Source organism: Phaethon aethereus (assembly GCF_964289735.1).
Source record: "Phaethon aethereus genome assembly, chromosome: 16".
NCBI lineage: Eukaryota > Metazoa > Chordata > Aves > Phaethontiformes > Phaethontidae > Phaethon > Phaethon aethereus.
Window position 1 is genome coordinate 8,689,544 of NC_138592.1, and position 16,941 is coordinate 8,706,484.

The 16,941-nt window shown below is 38.0% G+C and overlaps 2 protein-coding genes across 2 annotated transcripts; one reads left to right on the forward strand and one right to left on the reverse strand.

Moving 5' to 3' along the window:
• Nucleotides 1–558: 558 nt before the first annotated feature.
• Nucleotides 559–1,962, reverse strand: MOCS3 (molybdenum cofactor synthesis 3; the record flags this gene model as incomplete). The annotated part of the gene is made up of 1 exon (XM_082007210.1): nt 559–1,962. The coding sequence occupies one exon, from the start codon at nt 1,960–1,962 to the stop codon at nt 559–561; it is 1,404 nt and encodes a 467-aa protein (XP_081863336.1).
• Nucleotides 1,963–2,104: 142 nt separating this feature from the next.
• DPM1 (dolichyl-phosphate mannosyltransferase subunit 1, catalytic) lies at nt 2,105–14,081 on the forward strand (the record flags this gene model as incomplete). Its single annotated transcript, XM_082007458.1, has 9 exons — nt 2,105–2,211; nt 3,091–3,190; nt 5,144–5,177; nt 7,492–7,568; nt 7,694–7,719; nt 8,664–8,759; nt 10,222–10,290; nt 10,571–10,685; nt 13,823–14,081. The coding sequence occupies 9 exons, from the start codon at nt 2,105–2,107 to the stop codon at nt 13,925–13,927; spliced, it is 729 nt and encodes a 242-aa protein (XP_081863584.1). The 3' UTR covers nt 13,928–14,081.
• Between the last annotated feature and the right edge of the window lie 2,860 nt (nt 14,082–16,941).

Genomic DNA, 16,941 nt, shown 5'->3' on the forward strand with positions numbered 1-16,941 from the left:
ACTGTGGGTGCTGTTATTTGCAGTGAGCACTTCTCTTTTCTAAGTACACAATGCTTCTACAAAGAACTAAAAGATGTTGGCCAAAACAGTCTTGTCAGCCTTGTCATGGCAATTCCCCATGATAGGCTTAATAGTGCTACTGACCAGCTAGAGATTAACAGGGTTTTTTTTTTAATCACTGCATGCACAGTTTCAATTTGTTAGGCAGTTAGAATGAGTAAAAAGGTTCAACACTTGGCTCCTGTGCTTTGTCATTCTCCAGGGTACAGTTACTGATTAGGAGTCATTATCAATTATCACATGCACAATTAAGTAGTCATTCCAAGTTTTCACTATTAAATAAGTAACCAAGAAACACATTTCTTTCCATTTCCACGGAGTTTCACATTCGTATTAAAAAAAAAATCACGTATCTACAAAAATATGTCATTTTTTTAAAATTACCATTAAAAAAAGCAACATGGTATTTCTATATCCTGTTTTATCCACATTACACAGAAAAGATGAAACTGTATGGAATTCACTATGAAAATTCATATTTTTTCACCATTTAAATTTCTAATACTGAGGAAACGTTGGGTCAATTTTACTGGCCCAAGCCATGAGTCCCCCTTTAATATCCTTAGGTAACACAGAACCAAATTCTTTGACGGGTATCTCCTGCAGAATTCTTACAGCCTTCTGGGAGTCATTTCCTAATTTGCAAACAACATAGACAGGAAAAGATGTTTGGCCATTAGTTCTCTGCTTTTCTTCACAAATTCTTTTTTCTAAATATTCCAGATATTCTTCATCTTTTTCTTCCAATTTACTCAAAGGAATGTGGACAGCATGTACCAGGCGACAGATATCCACTTCTGCCTGTGGACGAACATCTAACAATACATGAGGAACTTGCTCATCCAACAGTTTTTTGTATTCCTCTACAGATATCCTGTCTTTACTGGACAGCAGATGTAAAGTCCTACACTTGTCTGTTGCAGAAGAACCACAAAATGCCTCATAATCCTGAAGGCAGGTGACAGATGGATTGTCACCACAAACAGCACAGTCTGGCTTCCTTGGTCTTAACTTGATGTTGCGAAATCTCCCTTCACGGGCATCAAACATCAGCATGAACTGACTGAAGGAGGAACCCATTCCCGAAGCAATCTTCAGTACTTCCAAGGCCTGGATGCACCCCATGATGCCTGGCACGACACCCAGCACTCCCCCATCTGCACAGTTAGTCACTGTCTCTGGTGGCGGGGGCTTGGGGAAGAGACACCTGTAGCAGGGCCCTCCCTGGTAGTTGTACACGACTAGCTGCCCCTCCAGCCGGAGGGCACTGCCGGACACCAGGGGTTTCCCAGCCAGGACACAGGCGTCATTCACCAAGTACCTGGTGGGGACATTATCGGAGCAGTCAGCGACGAGGTCATACTGCCGCACCAGCTCTAGGGCGGTGCGAGGGCTCAGGGCACCACAGTAGGGCACGTACTGCACAGTGGAGTTCAGCAGCCGCAGGGCTGCCGCGGCAGATATGGCCTTGGGAAGCCCTCGGCGGGCCTCCCCGTGCAGCACCTGCCGGTGCAGGTTACTCGTCTCCACCACGTCGTGATCCACCAGACCTAGGCGGCCGATGCCGGCCGCGGCCAGGTACTGGGCCAGGGGGCAGCCCAGGCCGCCGCAGCCCACCACGAGCACGGAGAAGCGGGCCAGGAGTAGCTGCCCCCGCACGCCCAGCTCGGGCAGCACCAGCTGCCGGCTGTACCGCAGGATGTCGGCGGGGCTCAGAGAGGCCTGCGCGGGCAGAGGAGGGAGCTCGCCGGGAAAGGCGGAGGCACCCTCCTCCGTGGCTGCGGCGCCCGCTGCGGCACCCCCCACCAGGACGGAGGCCAGCCGCTCGCGTAAGCCGCGCAGTTCCTGCTCCCGCTGGCTGATCTCGGCACTCAACCGCGCCGCCTCCGCACTGCCGGCCATTGCTAGGGAGAGAGCGCAAGAAAGAACCCGTCACTTCCGCTTCCGGCCGACTGCCCCCGCGCGCTGGCAATTCCGGCCGTGCCGCATGCACTGATTGGCTGCAGCGCAGCCCCGCCGGTTCCGGGTGCGTCAGCGCGCCGACATGGCGGCCGGTGGCGGCGACAAGTTCTCGGTGCTGCTGCCCACCTACAACGAGCGGGAGAACCTGCCCCTCGTCGTCTGGCTCCTGGCGCGCACCTTCCGGGAGAGGTACCGGCCGCCGTGGGCGGGTGTGCTGGGGTCCGGGCTGGAGGCGGCGCGGGGCTGAAGGCCGCGGGGCCCCTGAGCGGGCCGGAGCTGAGCTCCGTCCCTCCGCCCGGGCCGGCTGCGGGCCGCCGCTCTGTGCAAGGGAGGGAACCGCCGGCCCCCTTGTGAGGGGAGGCGGTTTTCAGAGCGGCAGGGAAAGAGTGGCGTCCGAGCTCGGGCCGAAAGTGCCGCCTCGGGCGGAGCTGGCGGGCGGCTGAGGACTGGGCTCGGGGGTTAAACGCTCCCAGTATGAGGTTTTGATAGAGCTGAGAGGTTCTTAATAGCTGCCGGTAGAGTTAGGAGATACACGTCCGTAAAACTTACAAAATGACGTCACAACTTAGGAAGGCAGTACCATTATCCGTGCTGTGAAGTACCAAATATCGTTCACGAGTGATGGAGGGCGTGCAGCCAGTTGTACCTAACACGTAGTGATGAGCGCAGCTCTTCCCGAGGTTAATTAGAGAAACGAAATTATTCTAATCGGAGGTCTTGCATGTGCGAGATCCGTCCTGCACCAGCTCCTAGAGAAAGAGTTGCCCGCAGAGGTAATTTTAGCTTTTTATCTTTCTGGTCGTGAGGCTGGAACTGATGCTGGGGTAATGGTGAGGTTTATATGGCTGCAGCGTGCTGTCAAGCAATTGCAGCTTGAGGCCCAAAACAGTGGCACTCAGTCAAGTTTTATCACTACAAGCTCAGTCATATAGCTTTAAGAATAACTATAGCATGTATCTGTCAGAAAATAATTTTGTATTCTATTTTTCAGTTTCATGCGTTTCAAAATGACATAGATAGTGAAATTGTGTTTTCCATATGTTCATTTAAAAATAATTCTAATTTCAGTGGAAACAATTTTGAAATTATCATCATAGATGATGGCAGCCCGGATGGGACACAGGAAATTGCTGAACAATTGGAAAAGATATATGGATCAGATAAAATAGTGAGTTGTATATCCTGAATTTTTTTCATTTTTATTGTATTGGAGAGTACTTGAAGCCCTTAGAGAACTAGACTGGAGTCCTTGGATTCTGCACTTTCTTTACATTCTTAAACAAGTTATTTAAGTTTTTGCACACTGCTTTAGACAAATGTAAAAGTATGATAGTCCTGCAGCTGCTTAGCAGCGTTATGAATATGCAGAATCATGAATTAAAGTTTGCAAAATGTTTTTAATACTTTGTGTATTGCTGTGTGCTATTGAGTAATGAATAGTGGTTGTTAGTGTACTGTGTGCATGCCTGAGGGAGAGATGAGGTTAGGATAAACTTTAATTTCATTTGAAGTGACTGCAGGAATAGGGAAATTGGAAAGATGAAAGCTAGTCTGGTCTTATGATTTATTTTTAATCCGTCTAGTTGCATTCCTCAATAACAGAACTCTTTTTTTCTGTTTACTATATTGCCATATAACCATCAATTGTCTTCGACAAGATACTGTCATTTATTTAGTCTTTATGAGCCATTAAAGCCACTTTTTTTTCAACAAAATCTTTATCATAGAACAGTGCAAAAGCCCAATGCTGAGTTTGACAGTCTAGCAATTTCCTCATCTATTACTGCGTAAATGTAAGGCTTTAAAAAGTATTTGTGAGTTAAGTAGCATTTGTAGAGATTACTTTAACAACAACATATATAGGAAGGTTTAGAGTCTTTTGGGTTTTTTTTTTTCTGGTTTTGATACTAGTAATAGAAAAGGCTTAAAATAGTTAGCCAACCTTTCCTCACTGCTTAAGAGTTTAATTTTGAAGTTTAATCTGCGGACCAACCCCTGCAGCAGTGTTGAGCCAAACACACTTGAGTGCAATTATGTGGAGGCACTGCCATCAGATCGTGCGGATTTTACTGCAGAAGTGTAAATCAGATGTGATTTTTTATTAGGTGAATTTTCATTGTTTCCTGGTTTTTTTTTCTTTTTTAGCTGAAATTATTTTCTTTGTTTCCTGAGCAAAGTCATTGTTCTGATTTGTGCTCAGGAGTCGTCATCCAAATAACTCCACTGGGCTTCTCACTTACTGCATTATGCTTACTGAACATGGTATGTAGTTAATTTAATGAGGCCAACATGTTCAAGGAAGTAGATGAGGAATCAAAGTGAGGGTTTTTTGTTAATGTTCAAATTTAACTATTTATTAAAGAAAGGAGAAAAAACCCCACAAAAAACCCCAGAAACCAAAATAACAAATCAGCAGAAGCACTAATAATTACTAACTCTTTCATATCCAAATCCTTCTCTGAATTACATTACTTATGACCTCTCGGATAATGCATCAAAATCAGCCAAGATTTAAAAGTGAGATTTAAAATTTGTTTCTGAAGTATATTGAGATGACTGCTTAAATATCTACCCTCACCTCCGCAAATGCCTGAAGGTACTTGGCAAAGGTTTAAAGCTTGGTCACTCATATCCTGAAAGGTTAATATTGTTAGAGGGTCATTATTCATGGGTTTTATCTATATGCACATTTATATTCAGTGCTAAAAGTCTGGTAAATCACTTTGCTGTTAGTGTTTGTCATTCCTTGCAAGTAATGGTGCTGGGGAGACTGTTGTTCAGATTTATAACTGTATTTCAGATAGTGGAATTTGGGGAAATTTAGTTACTAAGATGGTGCTTCTTATTTTGGTGTTTGTTTTTTTTACTGGAGAACTACTAAGTAAGGCTTAAAAGGAGTTTGTTTTTAAATATGACCTGATCAAATATCTGTTTAATATAATGTTTTTTCTTCTGTATTTTGATAGGAAATTTATTTTTATATGTTATCTAGATTTCTAAAAATGAAAAGTACATTTTAAAATATTTTTATACCTTGAAAATAGTGAATGTTAAAGTGTCACTAAAATTAATTAAAAACTGTACTTCAAGTAATATATGTATATTTTAATATATCCTGCAGCTTCTGAGACCCAGAGCAAGAAAGTTGGGCCTCGGTAAGTCCTTATTAACTCTGGTTAATACTAGGGGAAAAAAACAAATCTACTGTATTCTTTGGTTGATTCTCGTGTATAAAGTTACAGAAAAAATCACAAAAAAATCACGTAAAGTACAAAAGCAGAAATATATGCTTTCATCAAGTTTTTTGTAAGTGAACAAGCTTAAAAACCACACACTCAAAAATCACAGAGTATTTATAACAAGTTCCCCACAGCCTTAAACCTGAAAACTGTGGTGGCTGCAATTCTGTACAACTGTGTTTTCCTGTTAACATCATGCCACCTCTTTCCCTCCCATACTGCATTCATTTATTATAGAATGAGGGGTCTAGATTGAGAAAAGATGTAACTTTCTACCAGAGGAACTGCTATATTTGTGTGGAACCTACTGATCCAGAGGGGACAGTGGTGCTTTCTGTGCAATCTACTCACGTGCAGGGTGCTTCAAGAATTGGACCATAGTTTGTGCAATCTCCAGAGACAGTTGGGATGTTTTATCTGACACTTACTTGGACAGAGCTTTTCACAGTTAAAGCCACTTTGGTGTGAATTATGACTTGAAATAAAACAATATATATATGACCGATGTCCAACATTTGAACTACTAAGTATTGTCTCACTTACTAACTAACATGTGAATTGAAGGCTTTGAAGTACATTGTAAAAGTTACTCTCACTAATTTGGGAGCTAGTCTTGTACTGCTGAGATTGATCATTAAAATTTGCATGGAATGATGCAGGACTGCAATTCTATAGCTCTGATGCCATATTTCACAGAATATGTAAATAAAATTTGTCATTATTTGCTTCAGAAAAAAGCAGATACCATAGGAAGTCATAAACGGCATTAAAACTTGTAGTATGGAAACTATCCTAAAATAAAGCAGAGAGATTTCCATCTGTTAAGATTCATGTTGTATTCTTATCCCTCTTGTAATAGGAATGGGGAAAATGATAAAATGCAATACCTTGTTTCATTTATTGTTAATCAGTATCTGCCTTTCTTGGTAAATGTATTGGCAACCCCCACTTCCATGTGCTGGTAAAACATTGGACATGTCTTGTGTACTGAGTACTGCAGCTAACTAATTTCTCCAGTCCACTGAACAAAAAATAAAATTCTAATTTTGATACTGAATTGTCTATTTAAATCACTTTCCATACTTTTTTCTACATTTCTTTCTCTAAGAAACTCCCAAGAGCCTACATATCTTTACTTTTCTGTTTTCTGCCTTTTCATCCTTTGTCCTAATTTGACCAGTATTATGGATTAAAACTGACTGAATTTAAATTTTTCAGGTACCATATCTACTAATCATGCATGCACAGTACACATATCTGTGACCCTCCTACTCTGTAACTTTGCAAACAACCTGGAAAAGAAAGGAATCATAGAATAGAATCATAGAATCATTAAGGTTGGAAAGGACCTTCGAGATCATCAAGTCCAACCGTCAACCCAACACCACCATGCCCCCTAAACCATGTCCCAAAGCATAGGAAAGACATGTTGTTCATTAACCAGGAGTTTAGTTTTCTGTGAGGGTGCCTGCTAAGGACATCAGTTAAGAGAGTGTTTTGGTTTCAGTTTTATCTATTCCTGATGAAATTAACAGAAAGACTCAAGAGTAATTTGGATCAGCAGAGAGTATATGCCCGTTTTTAATGTCTGTTTTGCTGCTGTACTGTTCTTGGAAGCAGTGATGTCCTTGAACAATATGACTTGTATCAGAAATTTGCATTGTTGAGGAAAACTGTAATAGGGAGACTTGTTCCAGCTCTTATCAAGGTAGCTACACCAGTTCATACAGGATAAAACGCAACAAAATCTAAAGAAAGAAAAAAAAGACTTTCTTCAGATTAGGTATCAGAATATAATCCATGGTGTCAAGGAGGACAATCCAAAATCTATATAATACTACTGAGTTTAGAAAACAATTTTAACTCTCAGTGATTATTTTGTTGCCTGTGTCCTATTTCTAGTTTTCTATGGCTCATAAGTGCCTATGATGCTTCTGGAAGTGTTATTTTAAATAGTGTCCCACTTATCAAGTCATGTTTCCCTGTGCGTTTCTAGTGCAGTACGGTTTGCTAAGATTTATATTTATAAAATCTAGTGCTGATATTGTAGGAAAAAGGAAAAATAATTTTAATATTTGACCACTGATGCATATTTAAAAATAAATTTTAGGAGTTTTTAGTTGATCCTTTTCTAGTATAACTTAGAGATTTTAGAAAATAAGTGAAGACTGTGGCTAGAAGATTGCATATGTTAAAATAGTGAAGGAAATTATTTTTGTACTGTCATTAGGCACTGCTTATATTCATGGAATGAAGCACGCCACTGGGAATTTTATTGTTATTATGGATGCTGACCTCTCTCACCATGTAAGTCTGTATTTTATGTACTGTGTTTTTAATCTGTTATAATTAAATTTTCACTGATTTTTTTTTTTTTTTTTTTTTTACCCCCAGCCATTTTTCTTTTCTGATCTGTTTTCCTTCCATTTCAGCCAAAATTTATTCCAGAGTTTATCAGGTAGGTGCTGATCGTAGTATGAAAGAATGACTTCTGAACATTTATTGTTTTGTATTAATATTTGAAAGCTTTACATTCTTATATGGCTGTCTAGCTGTAGTAAGAAAATTGGCAAGGCAGGAATTCAAGTAAAAAGTGACTGGACCTCATTTGATTTGTCCCAAACTAATCCAGAAAAATAATAGTTCCTAACTAGAGCAAAAATCCCCAAGTTTAAAGTAACAAAGAGCATGTGTGTCTAAGTACTTCTCTTCCTTATAATGGTTGTTCCAGCTTTGAAAAGCGTAAATATAAATGTCATCTTCTAATCATTTTATCATGTGTGCATATAGGGATATTGATTGGAGGACTCAATATGTCCTCAATTATTGGTGAAATGCTTTTGTCTGCCTTTTGTCTATCTCATACCTTCCTCTCCCTGTAATATTTCGGTTTGTGAGAAATGGTCAACAGGCATTATATGTTGGACAAGGGCAGCAGGCTGCGTTGGAGGCCTAAAATTTTAGATAAGGTTCTGCAGCAGTCAGGCATGTTATGGACTAAGGATAGTTCCAGAATTTTTTTTTTCCTTACTATGGGTTTGTGTAATTTAAATACTTAAATATATATTTAAAATCATTCTGTCTTTTATACTAGAAAGAGGCTTTAAAAATGCCTAAGTCAATTATTTATGGAGTCCTCTATAAAATTCTATGACATAGTTGGTAAAAGATAATCATGTAAGATTCCCTGCAATAGCTCTAAGACAACAATTAACATGTTTTTAGATACATAATGCTTATAACCACTGTAACTACTGCTTTCCTCTCTTCTCTACTTATTTCTTCAAAGGTTTGTAAAACACAGATTTTGTACTAAAAGAGTGATTGTTCTTATTTTGAAATTTGTACTACCTTCACACAAATATTCCTCCTGTTTTTTCTGATAAAACCAATTGTTTATAGAAAGCAGAAAGAAGGCAATTTTGATATTGTATCTGGAACAAGATATAAAGGAAACGGAGGAGTATATGGCTGGGATTTGAAAAGAAAATTAATCAGGTTAGTATTCTTCTAGGTATTTACACATAAATTTGTTATTTAGAAATAATTGCAAATACTCAACTCTCTGTGAGCTGAACTGAGTCTTTAGTCAATAGTACTGGGTACTGCAGAATTAAATTAAATAATAGAAGCATGCATGATTTGCAGATTCTTTGGTTAGAATCCACAAGAAGGAATGTAATGATATGACTAGGCTTGAGAAATGGGTTGGAACTGTGGACAAATCTGCATGGCATCAGGTTGGGACAGTCTTTCAGCTTCATCATGCAAAGAATGCTTTTGTCAAGTTTCAAAGACACAGTTCGCTTTCATAGCTGTAATGGGCCTTTCCCTAAACAGTAAAACACTTGTTAAACCCCTCTGTTGACACTCTGATTTGTCATAAGTTGAGAATTATCCGGCACAGTCAATATCAATAAATCATTAGTTAGACCTTACTGGAAAACAGTTACAGTGAACACTAGGGAGAGGTTTCACCCAAAAGCAAAAAGAAAAACTCTATTAAGGGTGTATAAGCATATGGAGGCTGGCATCTCAGGTTCAGAGGGACTTACAGATTTTGAGGAGGTAATCAACAAGTTTCTGCATAGTCTTTCTTACACCTGATTTAAGAGAACAGGCATAAGTTAATGCTGATTTAGATATTACTGTAAAGTATTAGGAGCAGAAGTTGTGTTACCAGTCTGATCTGGAGATGGTGTCACAGGGACTGTCTTTGGTTTCTCCTGTTTCTTAATGTCTGGAATAAGTGCACATCTTTTTGTGAATCTAAACAAAATATACACCCAAAAAAAGGAAGAGAGCTAAATGGACATTACAGAGGAATCCTTTTATACCATACTGGACAAGGTGAAAGACTTGCACATCTTATCAGTGTGTAATACAGCCCTCAGCAAGATAGTAATGACTGGTTTTTAGGTCTCTCAACGTTTTTCATCAGTGGAGCTTATCCTTATCATACTATGAAAGCAGTGTAAACCAAAACTGAACCTTGATTTTCTAAATCAAAGTCTCACATTTGTCCAGGAAGCATTTTTATTCTCCGCTTACAGTGAATGTTAGTTACAAAAAAAAAGTTGGTTTAACTGTTGTCAAATTTATTTCTTTTGTATTGTATTAGTGTGTAGTTGCACTGACAGTTCTACCATAAAGAACCAGATCATAAACCTAATTTCTGAAAATCATTGTTTTCTCCTTCATGGAGAAGTTCAATAATCTACGAATCACCCACATTTGAAAGAATAAAATGTTGGGTTTTGATTTCAAGATTGTATGACTCTATGATTTATCAGTCAAATCTAGCAGTGAAAACATAATAGGAATATAATTGCCTCATAGTAACCAATAAAAGGTTTCTTTTTCTTTTGCTAGTAGGATGATACTTATTTTATAGAAATTCTGTTTGATCTTTTTGGAATTGTGTACTGAGCAATTTTGACATTCGTGTTTTCTTCCACAGTCGTGGTGCCAATTTTATAACTCAGGTTTTGCTGAGACCAGGTGCATCAGACTTAACAGGGAGTTTCAGGTATGGGTCTGGTTTGCAATTCATAAAGTTTATTTGAACTTAAGAAACTGCTGAACAGGGAACTGGAGTAAGAAAGAACAGACCTTCTTTACTGAGGACCGTGAAATCTGTTTGGAAAGAAATAGTAGACTAGAACTGTTGCTCTTATGACTTTGTTAAAGATTTTTTAAATAGTAATGATATGAGTGAGGGATTACAGTTAAGATTCCTACACACTATCTTGATTTCCAAAGTTCAGAAATAGTGCTTCAAGTTTCATTTTCTTTGTAATCGTTTACAGGTTATACAGAAAAGAAGTCTTAGAGAAACTAATGGAAAAATGTGTTTCTAAAGGATACGTCTTCCAGATGGAGATGATTGTTCGGGCTAGACAGTTAGGATATACTATTGGAGAGGTATAGTAAAAGTTTTGATAAGTATATTGTGCTTTCATTTAAATGTAGATACCGATTACTGGGAACATTGGAAATTTTGTGCGCTTCCAAGAAGCAGCAAGATTTTCAAATTAATATAAAGAAATTACATACGTAGAACTCACTTTTTCCAACTTTTCCAGGTGAATACCACATCTGAAATTCCAGTTACTTATTCCCCTGGCTGAAATACTTCTCAGATCCTTCCCTCCTCTTGTTGCCATTTCTTGAGATGTATACAATTTTACAAGGTTCTTCAAAGGAGGGAAAGAAATCAAAATACATCATGAAGCTGCTCTGAGCCTTTTCTTTCCTCCTTTCATATTGTACAGACATCTCTAGTTAGGTCTTTTCAAATAATTTTATTTTCTCCAGCAGCCTGATTCTATTTCAGAGTTATTCTGTTCTGTCATTTATTGCCTGGTTATTTTCCAACTTTCCAGCTACCACAACTTTACACTTCTAAATTCTTTGAATGTGCTGTCTACGCTCATTGAAAAAGAACTCCACATGTTAGATCCTGTATTTCCAGCAGTCTGATTGCTGCCTCTCATATTTCATTGAATTGCTCTTGCTGGTCTCTTTAAAGACAATTCACTGGAATTCTCTGCAGCCAAATCTCAGAACCAGTTGTTCCTCATCGTTTTCATGACTGTGAATTGTCAGAGAATTCTGTTGCTGGTCCTTCCCTCTTTAAACCCTATGTATTACACTTCTTTATCAACATCGGGTAGAGTATTTCCACACAACAAAGCAAGCTCTTTTCTTCCATCTTTCTTGCTTATGGAGCAACATCACTATCCTGTCTATAGCTGGGGTTTAACCCTAATTTCTTTGGTCTTCACATCCAGCTGCATTTACATATTGCTTTCTAATATTGCTGAATTAAATCCTCAGCTGTCTATACATCTAGATACTGAAACCCAGGATGAGATGAAGTTTTATTTACTATACATTTTTAAAACTGCAAAATACACTTCTCTGGCTTTTAAAAAAATGTAATCTTGGGTTCCTTACAACTCTTCAGGCTGCTGCTGCAAAGACCTTTTTTCTCTCTATTACTTGATCCCATCACTCATTTATTTACATGCCTTTACTGGTTGTATAGCATCAAGTATTAGATATTTGTCATCTTGTTCAAAGCCTGATGGGCAGTCTTCACTAGGCCTGATTTTTCCCAGTCAGTCTTGAGACATGGGCTGTTTTGTGATGGGTCAGTTAGGCCATCCTCCACGATTCATCTGTTACATTCTCAAGTAGGCATCACTTTCCCTCCTCCTTTGGCATCTCGCATGTGGGAAGGCGCTCTCTCTAACATCTGAAAAGTTGCTTGATTATTCTGCTTCGGCCTTGTCTTCAGGATTTCTGTTGTGATATCTGTAACAAGCTTGACAGCGTTCAGGTTGCTGACATAGACCTATAAATAAGACTATTGTATTTTTACTGTTCTGTGTATCATGTCTATATTGTAACCTCCTGGGACAGCACAATTTTCCATTATGTTTCAAATACATTGGTACAGTATTTCCTGATCAATGTTTAGGATCTTTTTATATTTTATAGTTACCCAAACAGTAATCCCAAAATTTCAGAAGAGGTGACACTTGCGTGTCTCATTCCTGATTTGGGGGTGCTGCAACTCTACAGGCAGAATTGGAGTTTTTATGCAGTTGTAAAATGTAGGTACAGTTGCGAGGGTAAAATGTTTCTTAAGCAAAATGGAAAGCGAAGACTGAGACCTGCTAGTCTAAAAGGAACAAATGGATGATGAGATGAACTGACACAAACTATACCTGAATAGTCTTGTATGCACCTCTGTTTCATTTTGCTGTACGTCTTTACCATTTATGAAACATTCCACAGTGAGTGGAATACACCCTTTGGAAGATGCTTCCTTTAAGACGAATGATAGAACTTATGCAAGAAAGGCAAAGTCCAGCAACAACACAGGTAGTTAATTCTAATACTGAAGGGAAAGACTGGATAGTTTTTGTTGCATGAAATATTAACCATTCTTTCATCACTGGTCAAGAAATGTCACTTCTGACATTCTGCACTGGCAATTCAGTGATTTCTCTCCAGGCCCTGTAGATCAGCTGTCTGTAGTTGCCAGGATGCTTACTGGGATCATCAAAAGGGACTCTACTAAGAAAGCTGGAGTCATTGTTGAGTCTATCTCCATGCCTTTTTAGGTATCTTCCTTACTGTCTTCTTGCCCTAGGTTCTTTTATACCATGGACTGATGTGCTAGAATTGTGAGAAATCCTCGGTTTTGGCACAGATGCAAGGGCGTGGTGATTTTTGTGTTCCACTTGCCAGAAGATTTCTGGCTGAAACTGCCAGCAGAACGCTAAGCCAATTTTTTAATGACTTTTGCAAATGCAATTCTTTATTTTAGCCCCTGAAGTATTTCAATTTTGCACACAATCTTATATGGAAATCCTTGAATACTCTAATACGGTGTTGGCAGAATGTCCTGTTGTATGTCATTTGTAGGTGGTCAAATTACTGCAAAGCAGTAGGTTCCTACTGTTTCATGAGTAGCGAGTTAATCTGGACAGTATGATCACTTAAGTAAGGAAACCAAAATTAGTGCTTTAAATGCACTTTAATCCCGTAAATAATCTATAAAATGGTCAAAGACAGGTATTGCTTGTAAAATATGCACTAACTGCCATTATTCAGATGTCATCTTCTAGCCAGTTGATGAGGTTGATGAGAATGCTGTTTCATGGTCGCGGGAGATCTTTGCCTTCCTGAGACATTGACTCAAAGGTATTGAATTTAGCTAACAAGGAAAGTGGTGAAGGTTCATTTTAAGGCCCTAGGCTTTTAGCACATTTAAGCTATAAAGTTTGTTCTGACTGGTGTATCATCCAGCCACTGAGTAATGTCTTTGGATCGTCTTTAAAGGTGATAAACCAAGTAATTTCATGCTTTCCAGCTATGGGGCATCATTAAAGCCTCTGGTAAGAAGAACTGACACAAAGCAAGCTGATCTGGTGCTTGCCTTCATCTCATGTCTAAACATGCTGTAGTTCAAAGGGCATTCTTTTGTTTACAGAATATCTGATTATTTAGGTTTTGAACCTTAAAAATAGTTTTGCTTGTTTCAACAGGTTCCTATTTCATTTGTGGACCGTGTCTATGGAGAATCTAAACTGGGAGGCAATGAAATAGTCTCCTTCTTAAAGGGACTCTTGACCTTGTTTGCTACAACATAACAGTTTATTCCTAAATTAACTTTTTTTGAAAAACATTTTCTGACATGTGTAGTTTTTAATATATAATAGCAGAAGCTTGATAATTTGTGTGGTGACCAGAAGACCTGCTATAAACTAACAATTAAATAAACTAAATATATTGTATCCCAAAATGCTCCTTTCAAAATAAATGAACTGTATATTAAACTAAAAACTAATAAAGACTAATGCTGTATTCTATTTTTGTAAAAATAACGAAGTCTTAATAAAGAACACAAAGTTAAATGATCTTTTGCATTTAGAAATGAATCATTATTCAGCAGAAACTAAAGATGATTTTGAAATAAAGACAAGCAAGGACATAAAAACATTACAGAATTTATCTTATCTTTGTTCTGTGGTTTGCAGATAGTATTTTAAATATATACCAATTAGTTCCCTTTCTTTCCTCAGCACATATATACATGTATCTTAATGGAGATATATAGAACAGTTTCTACAGAACTGATAATAGCTTGAGTAGTTTCAGAGGGAATACAGATGAGTACAGTGATTTGTTCTTTCAAAAATTGTTCCTAGACCAGAAAGAAGGAGTATTCTTTGGATAAGAAAGAGAATTGTATGTATGGAATAGTTTTGTATTCTGTGTGTTTCTCCAGAAACAGATGATTCCCTTTTCCTATTTTCTTTAGCAACTAAACATTTTTCGAATATATAAAACAGGAGTATGACATCTCACCCAACTTCAGAAGACCCCATTCACCTCACTGAAGATCTTAGAGAAATCTTTCTTATGTCAAATAACAATTTGCAATGTAAAATCTGTATTTGTTCCAGATCCTGATTAATGAAATGCAAAGAGTAACACTATTTTTTGTTTCATGTTTGGTATAGCCACAACTCAGAAATTATGAAGCCTTTGCAATCAAATATGCACTTGTGGGGAGGGAGGGGAGAAGTAAGCAGGAGGATGAAATTGTTCTGATAACGGCTTTTTAGATATATATAGAAAAATATGTCCTCATTTCGGGGGGAGGGAAGGGTAGTGCTGTGGATACCTGTATCAGAATATTAATGGTAGGGCAGGAGAAGCAACAAGTGTCTTAACAGTTACGCCTATTTGGCTTGTGTTTGTCTGCATTCCTTTAGTACACTAGATAGAGTTGTTTAATATTAGAATAAAATTTTAGAAAAGCTGTAGATAAATGATAAATTCATATTTCAGATAGTTATTTATCACACTTGGTGACAAAAATAATTAAACAGAACTTTACAATAAAAACTTATTTTCTAGTGGACTGCTTTAGAGATATTCCTTTGTTCTTTAGTGAAGTTGTACAGATTCTTGTATTTTTCTCCTTTTCTGACTATCCAGAGCAAATATTTCCTATTTAATTTGCCTTAAAATAATAAAAAATGTAGCTGTAGGTTTTGAATCTACGTGTAACTGGATTACGGTGATTTAACTGTCCATTTTGTGACATTTGCCTGTGCTTTTCCAGCACATTATATATAATTTCATTTGGTGTAGGCTAATCAGATCTACTAATATATGCAGAAATAAATTTCTGGGTCTAAAGGGCCACTGAAATGTCCAGTGAATAGGTTTCATTTATTTATGTTTCATTTGGAGGTTTCACGGCTAAATCAACATTTTAAGTTGAAAATAGGTACAAAGCTTTTAATCACCAAATAGTGAGTTTTTGGATGTTTATTCAAATTTACATACCACTGAAAACCGTTAGCTAGAATACAAATTGAGCCTCAACAAGATCGTATTTTTCTCAGACTTTTATGTAATGATATATAACTAAAGTCCATTATATTAGTTATTCATGGTCTAATTGCTGTGAATTAGGGTTTAGCTTTTAGACTGTAAATACCTACTTTTTCATTATGAAAATTACCTGGTAAATGTCATTTATGTATTTATAAGATCATTCTTGGAGGAAGGTGCTTTTATATATAAATTAGGATCATCATACACTCTCTTGTGTGCTCCAGTATGTGAAAGTTTGAAATGTCACTGGGCTATATTCAGTTTTTAGAAAAATAGGTAGTATTTCTTATTATGCTTAAAAGTAATGGTATTTAAGTTCTCAAGAAGTGCTATAAAGAAATGAAAGCATCAGGGCACAAGTAGACACTCTACAATACTTCTTGAAACAAGAAAAGGTCCTAAGAGTGAAACTGATTTCAGCAGCCTGCACCAAGCTACTTGTAGAAACCACTACTGAAAGGAACTAATACATGGATCCCGTGGAAAGTAGCAGAACTAAGAACATACATCATGAAATAGTATGCTGTTAATGTTGACTTAGAAAAAAACAGAATCTTTGCCCAGAACTGGCCTAAATCACCTCTCCCTTCATCCTTTCCCACATCTCAGCCTGCAGTACGTTCTTTCCAATGACTTTCTCCACTGAGGTGATTAAAAACATCTGGTTCTAAAGTATCCCCTGTCTTTGAGCACTTGGATCTGGCACCGTAGAGCCTCACCAGTACTTGCACAGTGTTCTGTACATAGGAAAACATTGCAAAAGCAAGCACTAAGACTGCATGTGTTCGCTGATCTTTTCTCTTACATGCAGTGCTGTGAGAGTGCATGAAAAGTAAATATTGTAATACTGTAACCAGTGTTCAGAGCTCTAATATAGGTCCTTCTTTAATAAAGCTAGTATCTTTTTAGCAAATAATGGGATGAAATAGCCATCACTTAGTGCTACTTAAACTTTTAAAAGAAGCTGAGAACAAATTTAAGTAACTCCAAGAGTTTGTTAATTAAACCTCTTTGTATTTGGAGACCACCCATATAAATTCTTAACATAAACCCAAAAAATTTAAAAGAATATGTATTGTAGGGGAAGAATGACTTACTATGTAAGAAGGAGGTTATGCAGCAATGGCCATACTATCTCTTATAGTGATCAACAATGGATGCAGAATGAAAGCCAGTGAGAAACGTGGCTAGTAAGATCTTTGCCCAAATACACCAACAGTCAGTGATACAGGGTCTTTCAGAGCCAGAGGTCAAG